Source organism: Bombus vosnesenskii, unplaced genomic scaffold, assembly GCF_011952255.1.
Source record: "Bombus vosnesenskii isolate JDL3184/JDL3185 unplaced genomic scaffold, Bvos_JDL3184-5_v1.1 scf7180000013263, whole genome shotgun sequence".
NCBI classification, from domain to species: domain Eukaryota; kingdom Metazoa; phylum Arthropoda; class Insecta; order Hymenoptera; family Apidae; genus Bombus; species Bombus vosnesenskii.
This window is the reverse complement of record NW_022882923.1, coordinates 5774000-5786929: the sequence shown is the minus strand read 5'-3', so window position 1 is coordinate 5786929 and position 12930 is coordinate 5774000. Positions and strand designations below refer to the sequence as shown.

General features: G+C 48.8%; 1 protein-coding gene across 50 annotated transcripts in view; it reads left to right on the top strand.

The window, feature by feature from the left end:
• Positions 1-12930, top strand: part of LOC117233852 (Down syndrome cell adhesion molecule-like protein Dscam2) — a 54258-nt gene that overhangs the window by 8005 nt on the left and 33323 nt on the right. For 13 of the 50 annotated variants that reach the window (XM_033494659.1, XM_033494496.1, XM_033494601.1 and 10 more), the window contains exons 5-6: positions 1672-1842; positions 5809-5958. In XM_033494659.1, coding sequence (XP_033350550.1) covers positions 1672-1842; positions 5809-5958 — 321 coding nt within the window. Of the gene's footprint in view, positions 1-80; positions 243-714; positions 886-1268; positions 1431-1671; positions 1843-3888; positions 4051-5808; positions 5959-7493; positions 7618-8168; positions 8293-8896; positions 9021-9105; positions 9230-9908; positions 10033-10207; positions 10332-10393; positions 10518-10796; positions 10918-11393; positions 11521-12412; positions 12537-12930 lie in introns of all 50 variants that reach the window. The other 37 variants (XM_033494687.1, XM_033494679.1, XM_033494826.1 and 34 more) reach the window with 22 other exon arrangements.

Sequence of the window (12930 nt, the reverse complement as noted above, 5' to 3'; positions counted from 1 at the left end):
CGATGTAAACGATAACGGTCCGGCAGATCTGTCAACATTGTTATGCTAATAATCATATCGTGCGCTCCTATTTTCTCTAGTCGTGACTCAGTACTACGAAGCGGAGGTCGTATCCGAATACGTAATACGCGGAAACGCAGCCATCGTGAAGTGCACCATACCGAGCTTCGTCGCGGAATTCGTGTCGGTTGACTCTTGGGTGGGAAGCGACGGTTCGACCTTCAGACCAACCAACGACTACGGTACTACGTTCATCGTCCTTGTCCTTTTTTTCTGTTTCCTTTGTCGTAGCTCTCCTTCTGCTTTTGTCCGAATCGTTCGGACTGGGTCCCTCGAGTTTTTTCTTCTTCCTGGGGCGTTCCGTTTCCCGACAAACTTGGTAAAAGTTCAAAGTGGCACGTGGTAACGACTGGTTTCCGGCGCGGTCCAGTCTGGCGGCAGTTGAACGGCGGCGGCAACGCGACGAGGGTTAATGAACCATCCGCTGGGTCTCTCACGCCGGCATTATATAGCTCTCTTAAGAAAATAAACCAACTCGATTACCAAGCGCCAGCCGCTCGAGAATCGCGCGAATATATGTCGCTTAATCGAGCTAAACATTTAATCGACTCGTCCAATTTCATTTCTCGAGCGAAATCCCGGGCTCGCGAATCAACTACCAGCGTTCGCGTAAATCGTCCGAGCTGTTTCGTCAGCAGCCTGTTTTCCATGCAGTCGTTACGCAGCCGTATCAGCCAGAAATTCTCACGGAGTACGTGATCAGGGGGAACAGCGCGATCTTGAAGTGCAGCATCCCAAGTTACATCGCGGAGTTCGTTACGGTCGAGGCGTGGATCAGGGAGGACGGAGAGGTGTATATTCCGGAGGATCCTGCTGTCGGCCAGGGTATTACGGGGGTTCGATTCTACCCAGGCTTATTTAGACACGCCTCACGGTAAATCTGTTCCTTCCTGTTAAGGCGACACGTCGTATCTCGACTAATCCATCGAATTTAATTTTATGCGAACTTCGAGGTATCGGTTGCTCGAAAATTGCCACGGTCGTATCGATTCGATCGCAAAACTGGCAAGTGCCTGAACTTTACTTTCAACCGTACAGAACTGGATCAGGTGTTAAATACCATGAGACGTGTCGTTGAATTCAGCGAATTCACGTGATCGAGTAAGCCAAAGCGTGTGTCTGTGTTGTTTCTGCGATTCACATATATCGTACAATCTGTATACCTATACGATCGTTGATCACGCATCCTGGTGTGCCCGCGCGGGCAGTCGTTTCGCAGTTCTACGTCACCGAGGCCGAGAACGAGTACGTGATACGAGCAAACAGCGCGATCATGAAATGCAAAATACCGAGTTTCGTGTCGGAGTTCGTTCAGGTGGATCAATGGGTAGCCAACGATGGAACGATTTACACGGTCGGAGACGATTACGGTAGGCGGAGACGGTGTGATCTCGTTACTGTACTAACCTACGAACCAGGGAGACGGGCTTCCGTTTCTCCCCCTCGCTCCAATTTCAACGTTTCATTTCCTTTTCCCGAACGAACGAATTCCGATGGGACGAAAGTGAAGCGGGACACGACACGAGTACAATCCCGTTGCCACTTTAGTGCTCTCTGTTTTACGGGTTTCGTGTGTCGGGTTCACGTTCTCTGGGTTGATGCGCGTTGCAGTGGTCCAGCAATTCTACGAGACGAGGGTCATCGACGAGTTCGTCTTGCGCGGCAACACGGCAACCTTGAAGTGTCTCGTACCCAGCTTTGTGGCAGATTTCGTAGACGTGATCGAGTGGTTGGCTGTCGAGGATGGATCCACGTACTCCGCGAACAGCCAAGAAGAAAAGGGTACTTCTCTCGTCTCGATTACGGAGAGCATATTTAACGAGAGCAGGCGATGAGCACCGTGGTTTTTCTCGATCGTGCAAAAGACTGTTCTATCTTTCTGACTATTTTTCATTATACAACTTCGAAAGAAATCCATATCCGTATCCGTGTTCGTTAATCTCGTTTATCTTCTTGTCCCCATTCGAGCGGATGTAAACGATCGACACGGTTCGATCCAGTTTGTTTCGTTGCTTTCGATCAAAGAAGTGGTCTTCGCATTGCGATCAACTCGATTTACCGCCTACGCCCGATTCGCCGACCCGACGCGAGTCCTGACGGCGTTTTAATGGAATTAATAAATGGAATTACCAGCGTGCTCATCCCTCTTGCGGAGGACAGGCGGCTCGAGCGTGCTAGAACGCTTTGACTCTCGTTGCCGTCCGCTCTCAGGGTATGCCAGCGTATACAGAATACAGTAATACCTACAGGATGCACTCGAAGAGCGCACGGGAGAAAGGAGAGAGATGGTTGCCTGTGATGATAGAGTGGAACGCGTGCAATTTGCTCTCGCCTATGAAAAGTTTGCCCTTTCTGACGCGGCCGACGCAAACGGAGTACGGAGGCAGAGCGTGCGGCTGGCAGTGGCCTCGTTACCCACCGCGATCCAACGGATTAGGTTAAGTCAGATTAATCGAGTCTGTCGCTCGCAAATTAAACGCGACCGCGAACAGGACGATCCACTTTCGTTCGGCTAACGATCGAACACGAACGGTAGTACGCGCGCCGCGACCTAATGAAATTTATTTCACGGTCGGTGGCCGAGCGTGTCGATGAGAGAATAACCCAAGCGACAGTCGATCGAATTAGATTTTCGCGTTTCCATCGAGACGATCCAGCTCTCTCTAGCCTCGTTCTCGACAGCGCACATTTCTAGGACTATAGCGCTTTACGTTTCGTCACACCGCATCAGCATCGCTCTATTCGCGATTAAGCTTCTTGACATAGTTCCTGGAAATATTCTCCGTCAAATATTTGTCGTTCGATTCGAACGAATGAGCGCGCCTCGAATGAGAGACGGTTGGAAAACGGGACGGTCGCTCGGCCCCGTTCGTGATTTCGGATTAGATTAAGCCCGAACTAATCAAACCGACGCACGAGGAAATTGATGTCCGCTGGCTAGCCTAATTTCCGTCAGTGGAAAGAGAGCGTCGCCGCTCACGGAGTGACGATGCTCTGCACGGTAAACTCCCGTTTGCGGAGAGCCAGCCTCGCGGTTCATTGAAATTTTAATCGGTCGGATCAAAGCCCGTCCGTCCATCGACTATTCAGTTCGTCGACGAGCTATCCTCTTGTGTTTTTCTTTCTCTCTGTTCCGTTTTTATTGCAGTGGTCGCCCAATACTTTGAAGTTCAGGTTTACGATCAGTTCGCGATACGCGGCAACGCGGCGATTTTCAAGTGTCAGGTTCCCTCGTTCGTCGCCGACCACGTGGACGTAGTAGGATGGATCGATTCGGCCGGCGGCAGTTACATAGCCGAGGGACAATCATACGGTATCAATCAACATGGATAGATGGAGAAAGAGAGAGATTCTGTACAGCGCGAGATCGTTGCTCCGCTTTCGCACTGATCAGAGATCCACCGATTCGTTCCTTTGCTTCTGCGTGGGCGTGGGCGTTCGTTCTTCGATTCGTGCGTACTACGCTATATGGTTGGAGTGGAGAGATCGATCGACCGAGTTTCAGCCGTTAACGTTCTCGGATTACCGTAATTGCTTATACACAGTTGGGAAAACGTACGGCTAGCAGAATCGAGAAAAAAGAGAGAACTCGTCGAGCAGTTAAATCACCGCTGTCCAAATCGTGTCTGTACTCCGTTTACTCCAATCGCTTCGCTAATCGATTAATTACTCCGCTCGGCCGATTCTCCTTCTTCGTACGGGTTTAAGAGGTCGTAACTTCGCACGAATTACCGAACGCTCATCGCAACGATCGATCGCATCACGGATACGAGGCTGTATGTAGATGTGCGGCTTATGGTAAAACCGGAAACCGGTGTCTGGTTGCAGTTGTCGGGCAGCGGTATGCAGTGAACGTGATGGACGAACACGTCCTTCGGGGGAACGCCGCAATTATCAAGTGTCACATACCGAGCTTCGTCGCCGAATTCGTCGAGGTTGACTCTTGGATCGAAGACGAGAAAACTGAAATATACCCTAGCACCGATTACGGTACACACGCACACTTTCATGGGTACACACACGCAGTTCCATCTTAACCATGAATGAAAAGAAGGGGGAAAAAAAGAACGATAGAAGGTTTTCATTCTCTTTCATCCACGCTTTACGACCGCGCGTTGCGAGACTTTCCTTTTTTTTCGCGGACGAAACGTCGGTAACGCGTGGGTTCGCTCGCGTACGCTCCATTTAGTCGTACAGACTGCGAAAAGAGTAAAAAGGTCGTACGATCGTTTCCATTCATAATCGCGCGAAGGACGCGGCCGTGGCGCGACGAACCAACGTTTCAAGGATTCCCTCGGGCATCGACCGGATCGCCGAGTAATAACGAGCGACGTCCTTTGCGATCCTGCGTTCCGTTGGAGCAGGAACCGCTCGATTCGTACGCAACCAAGGGAGACACGCAACAGGTACGATCGGCATTGTGCGTCGCGATCGCGAGACCGGAAATCGGCCACCACGATTGCAGGTTGCGGTGGATCACGAGTTAAGAAACAGGATGCGTCGTGGCGCCACGAGCAAATAAATAAGTAGGCAGAGAGATCGTTTCTCCGTGGCGATAACAGCGTCGTGTCTTTTCTTAAAAATAAAAGAAAAAAAAAAAGGAAAGAGATAACGTGTTCGTTCTATCGGCCTCCACTCGAATGTTGTATCGCGTCCTAGAGGACGAACCGGCGACAGAAATGCGTTTGACGTACGATGAAATCGTCCGACAGCCCGGATGCCCCTCGTTTCGGAAAGTAAACGCCGAACTATTCTTGAACTGTTCGTACGACGTTGACTGCCGCTGCTCGCGCTGTCCCAGACTTCCCTTCATTTTCCAAATTCTTTTTCACGGCTCCACTGTGTCTCACGAACCTTCCTTTCCCTGTGTGACTACTCTAGAGTACATGGCTATTGGTTTTTTATTGCTTGTAGTATTACAGTAGTCGATTGCATGCATCGGGCTCGTTCGTTCGTGATTATTCTGTAAGCCGGAAGTCATCGAGAGGAACGCAACGTGAATGTAATTCTTTACGAGGTATTTAACTCGACGAAGCTTAACAGTGTAAGATTACGAATTGAATATCTTAAATAGCTTCGATTTTTAATCCCTTTGAACGTTCTTTATCTTGCTTTAAACGTGTTATTTTACTATTTGTATCCGATGGATAAAGTTAAAGGTAGCTTCTCCGGATTAAACGGATTAAAGGGAATATCGTAGATCAACAAATCTGACGGCATGTTCTTACAACACGTTTCACGGACATGCCAGGGGCTGGGAACAATGCAAACTCGATATTCCCTCGTCCGTTGTTTGACGAACGGGCCTGAATCTATGGCTTGAATCGCCCAACGATTCGTCGAACGGTGAAAGCACGAGATAGATAAAGAGTCGGTCGCTATTCAACGTTCAACGAACTTGGCCAAGGTAGCAAAATGTAGTAGAGTGCATGCGGGCCAATGTATTAATCAAGACGGCATTGTACTGGTCGATATACACTGCTACGTGTGTGTCTGTGTCCGACGAGTACCGTGTGGTCGTTGGGATAATTGAATATTTCTGATTGCCAGACCCATATCGGTACGAACTTTATATACTACCGAGCGTAAAATGTCGTCCAGTTCGATTAATCTGTTCCAATAGAACCGATACTGGCCGGAACGTTCTTTCCGATAAGTCAATTATCCCTGGTTAGAAAGTTGCACCGGACGAATCAACGCCGAGAAATAATCTATCTACTTTGCTTCGTGACTCGGTCACTCGAACAGATGGAAAATACCTGGTACTGCCTTCTGGAGAACTTCACATTCGCGATGTCGGACCCGAAGACGGATACAAGACCTATCAATGCCGCACCAAGCATAGACTCACCGGAGAAACAAGATTGTCTGCCACCAAGGGACGTCTCGTCATTACCGGTAAGTGACGATCATAAGAAACGATCAGTTTCAACTTCGTTGAAATCACGATTCTGATTTATTACATCGTCCTTTCTTCTTTATACTCTTCGAAGCGTAATAAACGCGTAAGTTACGTTATCGCGTAGCGTGTAAATACTTGTATATGTTTTTTAAAACAGTGAAAATCAGAATCGTGTTTCTAGTTTCGAACCTGGACGGTAATCGCGTGCGCGTACAAGAGTGGAATAATCGTCGTTCCTCTCGCGATGAAGTTAAACGACAATTTGAACGTTTTCGATTTTCCTCTCTCGTCTCTCTTTCTATTTCTTTTTTTTTTTTTTTTTTTACAACAGTTGCTTGGTTTAGAAATTGACCGTCACACGAGATAAACGCGAGCATGTAAACGAGGACTCTTTTGCGATGTAAATCGTCCCCGCGAACGCGGTACCGAATTCGTGTTGCAGGTCGGACTTTAACTACTCTTTTATCGCGCGAACTGTGGCGTTCCGGGAAAGTATTGTCTGGGTTCGAAACTGTTTACCGAGGCAATTGATTTTCCCCGAAACAGAGTGAACAGGCCGAGCGTTTAGCCAGACCGTGCGATTAAATAATCGGGTATCTATATATTTAATACCCAAGTATCTTGGAAAATCAATTGCCTTCGGCTGAAGTAGCCACGTCGATGTACGTGTTATTTTTTAAGCCAGCCAGCTTGATCGAATTATCAATGAGCGTAAAGTCAAATTTGAAAGTTCGTTTCGTATGGTCGGTGAAATTGAAGATATCTTGTTGTTGTAAAATAGATGTAAATAGATGAAAGAACGTATTGATATTTCGTACGAGATCAAGCTCGTTGGAAAACCTGAATGCTGGGACAGGGTACCCCTGCGGGCACGCGCCACCGCCCGCCCATAATTTGACTCTTGGCATGATCGGTTTCGATGAATTTTGAAAAGAACGGAAGAAAAGAAAGAAAGAAAGAAAAAAAAAAAAGTAAAGAAACAGCGTAAAATTCTTCCGACGCTTTGCGGCGCCCTCACGCGATTTCCGGGCTCTGTCCTTCGCTCTCGCGTGGTAAGTCAAACGTCACTCTATAAGTCTAATATTTCACATGAAATGAAACGCTCTAGACGCTAACACGTGGAATAGATGTGATGCTCAATGCAGCTGTCAGCTTTCACCATTCTCCACTTTGTTCGTTCGTATCGAACGATGTAAGTACGTAACGTCTCGTGTCACGAGTGTTCTATCGCTTTTGAAACATATGGTATGAAGAACTATCTTTTTCTTGGAAGCAAATCTGACAGACACACAGCTTCGTTGGGTACAGAGCTATTCTATTGTCAAAGCAATCGGTCAACGACGGCAGGTGAATCCTCCTGTCGATACGAATGCGATTCCATCGAGTCTGAGTCGCATAGTGTACCGTGCAAATAACGACGGCCAAGAGATGCGGTAACGAGAATCATAATGACGACAAAGGGTCCGAGCAGGGGGGCCCACGCGCCGCAAAGACGGCTCCACACAGTCATAGCGTTTTCGTTGTGAAACAGAACCCGTGGGGAGCGTACGGCCAAAGTTTCCTTCGATGGACAACATTAACGGACTTTCCACGGAATCGAAAAGCAATTTACCGCTTCTCTGCCCTGCCCAAGGATTCCCGGTACCGGTTTATAGGTACGATATATCTCTGATCACCGATACGAGATACATGCATTAGCATGATCGAAAAAAAAAAAAAGGGAATTCGAACTGCGTAGGCAAAACTAGAAATATTGGAAAAAAAACGAGAGAAAAGTAGGCTATTCGGAATGTCTGTGAACGATTACCGGAGCTAGACATTCGATAGGGAGCTTTTTCGTCCATTGAAACGATTATTCCTCTTCTACTAACGCGTCGACGAGGAAAGGATGGTTTTTGAAACGACCGTGTATCCCTCGGGGGTTCCCCGTTCCACGTGCAGACAGGAGAAATTATCTGAATCGTTATTCGCGTGCCCTTCAGAACCGGTAGGCAGTGTCCGCCCAAAGATTCCTTCAACGGACGACATACGTGGATTCAGGACGGTGCAGAACGGAAGTCAAGCTTTGATTTGCCCTGCACAGGGGTTCCCCGTTCCCTTAAACAGGTAGACAATCAATTAAAAAAGAAAGAAGGCAAAATGTCGCGCTAATCCTGCCCGATATCGATATTTGGAAAGCGATGTTGCTGTTTAATTGCATAATCAGAGCCAGTTGGAAGCGTGAGGCCGAAATTCCCGACCATCGACGACTCCAGGAGTTTCCGCACGACCATCGACGGCTCTGTAACCCTTCTTTGCCCCGCACAGGGGTATCCTGTCCTGGTTTTCAAGTAAGTTTCGTCTGGTCACGATCGATATCGTGTTCTGTATCTTTCTCGCACCTTTTCCGGATACTCGAACGTAGAACCGGTGGGGAGCGTCCGACCGAAATTTCCATCTGTGAGCAACATAAACGGTCTGACTGTCGTCACCAATGGAACGCTGCCTCTGCTCTGTCCCGCGCAGGGATTTCCGGTACCAAGTTATAGGTATGCCTTCGAATTAACATAGAAGAACGTGGCAAGTTCGAGGAGAGTTTTTCCCAGTGGACATTTCTAGAACTCGTTGACTGCTGGAGATAAGACGCGAGAAACGATCGCTAAAATAATTGTGTCGTAGCTCTCATATAGGAGTTTGAACTGCCAACTGCTATTTTAGAAAGAAGATATCGATCCAGCAATCTCGTTTCTCTCAGGGCGTTCTTTCTTCTCTATTTTCTCTTCAATCTCATGCTTTCTCCGACTGTTTACAAAGTTTTTTTAAAAATGGGCGTGTCACACTTCGTCTGGTCCTGGTCTTTTTCTCGCGATCGTTCAAGTCCGCCCAGGGGTTCCCGATCCCACGTGCGATCACGCGCGAGTTCACACCGCGTGTACACTATATGGTAACATTCAGAGCCGGTGGGCAGCGTGAGACCGAAATTTCCGACGATCGATGACACCAGAGGATTCCGTACGATGAAAGACGGCTCGGTGACGTTGCAGTGTGCCGCCCAAGGGTTCCCTGTCCCGGTACACAAGTAAGTTGGCGACCGATTCGCGAGCTAAGTGGACGCAGCGTGGTAAAATTTCGTTGTGTTTTTTCCTTTCGACGATATTTCACAGAGCCCGTGGCGAGTGCCCGGCCGAAACTCTCCAGCACGATCAACTTAATCGGACTCACGACGAGGACGAACGGAAGCTTGCCGCTTTTCTGCCCCGCGCAAGGATTTCCCCTTCCGTCTTATAGGTAGGGAGCTTGTCGTTAAGTTTTCGAGATGCGAAATGCTCGAGGAGAATCTGGGTTTGCCCGGTTTCTGAGAGCTTCTCTCATTCAATAGTTTCTAGGACGCTTCATCTTTGTTCCGTCGAGATCAAAGGACAAGTGGCTGTGTTAAATAACCGATGTTAATCCACGATTAAAGGGGCAGCGATAAATTATAGCGCAACAGCTGTGCGGCTATAACGCCGTTTCTACTTTCGATAACTTTTCCCGTCTCGACAAACACGATCCGTACGTTTTTCCCGATGCGGTGGGTTCCCTGTCCCCGTTCCCGTGCACATGAAACGTCGACGCGTTATCAACGTTTGTTACGTGCTTCTTCCCCTTGGGATTGCAGAACCCGTGGGGAGCGTACGACCCAAGTTTCCGACGATGGATAATTCTCGTGGATTCGTCTCGACCGTCGAACACGCTCTGACTCTCCTGTGCCCTGCTCAAGGATTTCCAGTTCCTTCGCATAGGTGGGATAAGGTCGCGGAATTGTCTCATAGATCTATCGTCGTAAATGTCGTTTTATATAGAGAAACAGAAATCAAGAACGTCGAAGAAGTTCAGGCGTGACGGTCGATTGCCCTGTCCCGGCGTTCCACGCAACGAAGAGAATCGACTCAACGATCGCGTCTGTAGCGAAGGTGTTTTCTCGTAGAACCGGTGGCCAGCACGAAACCGAAATTCCCGATGACGGAGAACTCGCGTACGTACACGGTTCACTGCGACCAGCCGCTCACTTTGATGTGTCCAGCTCAGGCGTTCCCCGTTCCAGCCTTCAGGTATAGAAACTTTGGAATTTCCAAGGCGTCGGTCGGTTGAACACGTACGCGAATCGATGCGCGGCTCGATATCAAAGAAATCATCCAGATGAAGAATAACGCTATAAACGACGCGATCATTTTCCCGGTTCGTATGGACGTATTCTCCGTCATATTTTTCTTGGTTCTCTCTTAGAGCCTGTTGCCAGCACACGACCAAAATTTCCGTCGTTGGCGGACTCGCAAGCGTTCAAAATGGTTCTCGGTGGTGCGATGACGTTGCTGTGTCCTGCCCAAGGGTTTCCCGTTCCGTCGTACAGGTAACAGTCCCTGTTCTCTGTCATGGCTCTCATCTCGCGAATCGTTTGACTTTTTCCATCAGAGCCAGCATCAAGCACGCGTCCACAATTATCTGGTCCAAGCGATCTTCAACGATTCAGCGCCTCTTCGCTAAAAAGCGTCACCCTTTTGTGTCCAACTCAAGGATTTCCAGTCCCGATCTATAGGTAGGCAGCGAAATAGTTCTCACGATCGGAGAACAATGAGAGCTTCTCGTAACTTTGATAAGCTTTCGATTCGTTTCAATAGATGCAGGTCCGTTCTATTCAGAGATCGGCGACTTTTTTTTGGGAGGAAGGCACGTATGATCGTGGGTCCGTGAAAAGAACTAGCTTGTTCTATAGTAAAAAGGGGGAGTCCCTATTCCAGCATGTTCAAAGACACTCTTCATAGCCTCCCCTTTACACACGACCTCTCCGTATCACGGTCTCGCGTTCTGTTTTTAGAACCCGCGTCGAGCAGCAAGCCACAGTTTCCATCTGTGAACGACGTCGGATTACGAGTAACGAAAGGCACAGGCTTTTCGTTGCTTTGTCCTGCACAGGCGTTTCCAGTTGCCACGTTTAGGTAGGTCGATATATCTGTCGAGCGTGCACGCTTCCACGCGGCACTAAGAAAAATAGACGACGTCTCGTCGTTTTCTTCCTCTCTTCCGTCTGCCGTCTCACCCTGTCCCAGTATATTAGACACGTTGACGAAATGGAATCCGTGGATTCCGCGTAAGTCCTCTCGAGAACGAGAACAAGAAAGTTGGAACGATATTCGCGACCGAGCAACAAGATCCACCAAGTCTTCGCTCTTCGAGTTTAAACCACTTTTCCAAGAGGTTGTCCCTTTTTCTAGAACCAGTCGGTTTCGCGAAGCCAAAGTTCTCGATGATCGACAAGAGCCGAACGTTCGAGATCCTGGAAGCCCAGAGCGTAACGTTGCAGTGTCCCGCTCAGGCGTATCCTGTCCCAGTCCTCAAGTAAGTCCACGAAGAAGAAGCGTAGGGACTCATCGTCGCACTCTAAAGATCGGCTCGTTTCTCGTGTGATCCGCAGAACCGCTATCGAGCTCGAAACCTAAATTAACCGCCCTGGACGTGAAATCGACGAACCCTAGCACGATGCTGGGTACCATTGCCACTTTACTGTGTCCCGTTCAAGGATTCCCAGTGCCAGCATTCAGGTAAAACGTACGAGAAACTCGTGGTTTGTTTTTTCACAACGTTCGAAGCGATCCTCGCGACGGCAGGTAAAGCTAGAACAACTAGTCCTCCTTGAAAACAACGAGCAGCCAATGAGCACTCTTTGTCTCACAGTAGAGCGGTTCTTCCGTCACGTGAATAGTTTAATCGATATCGCCTTTCGCTTGCTCGTTCTTTTCCGTGGATTCGATGATATCACGATTCAACTGGCTGAATGTGCCAGTCAATTACCAGGAACAATTAGCGCGATGGTTGTCAGGACCCTGTCCCAGTGGCATAGAGCGGTCGGTGATTCGTTTCTTCCCGTAGAGCCGGTGGCCAGCACGAAGCCGAAATTTCCGATGACGGAGAATTCGCGCACATATACCACCTACACGGTGCGACGCGAGCTGCCTTTGACTTTGCCCTGTCCGGCACAGGCGTTCCCCGTTCCGGTCTTCAGGTACGCGTAAAGTTGCGCTTTCATCTGGTCGAAGCATCGACTTCAGTGTACGTTTCTATCGTAAATAGGACAAATACTCTGTCTCCTATCGAAGAATCGAGTGAAGATTGAACGCGAGAAGACAGACGATAGCTCGTAAACGTTCACCGGATAGATTTCTGTTTGTCTTTTACTCGAGCCGAGGGGATACCCAGTCTCAGTGTCAGGGAATCGAACCACCTGTCGTTCATCCGTATACAGCTAACCGCTCTTTTGGTCAGAACCGGTATCCAGTGCGAAACCAAAATTCACGAACGCCGACATAAAGGTTGTGAGACCAACGGCGACTACCAACGCGGTGTCGATGACTTGTCCTGCACAAGGATTCCCTGTCCCCATCACACGGTCAGTAAGAATTCTCGAGCATAAATGGATTTTCGTATGATTCTCAGAGCCTACCTCCAGCGTAAAGCCAAAACTACCGTACGTTCGTAAAGTCGAGTTTATGGAAGGGAGAACCAGCGATGCGGTGTGTTTGACGTGTCCGGTGCAAGGTTACCCTGTTCCACTTTCGAGGTGAGACGATATATAATCGCGAGCGCACGGTCGCGCGAACCCGCGGTCGATACAATTTCCCAATGGTTCCGACGCGACGTCGGTTTCGAATGACTCGCGTTTGGCTTTCGCCGCGGCTTGTTCGTTAATTCTAATTTCACACTGTCGCCGGCTTTGTGTCGTCGCTTTCCAGAGTCGTTTTATATATCGGAAACGTAATTCCCGTTGTCACGATATTTTCCCCAGAACCTGTTGGACTCAAGTCGCCCATTTTCTCCACCGACAATAGCTTTAGTAAATACGCGAGGCGCAAGGGTATAAACGTGGTGCTCGCGTGCAACGCTCAGGGATTCCCCGTGCCAACCACCAGGTAATCTCGCGTGTCGCTCGGCAATATCGCACGCTTTGTTTAACG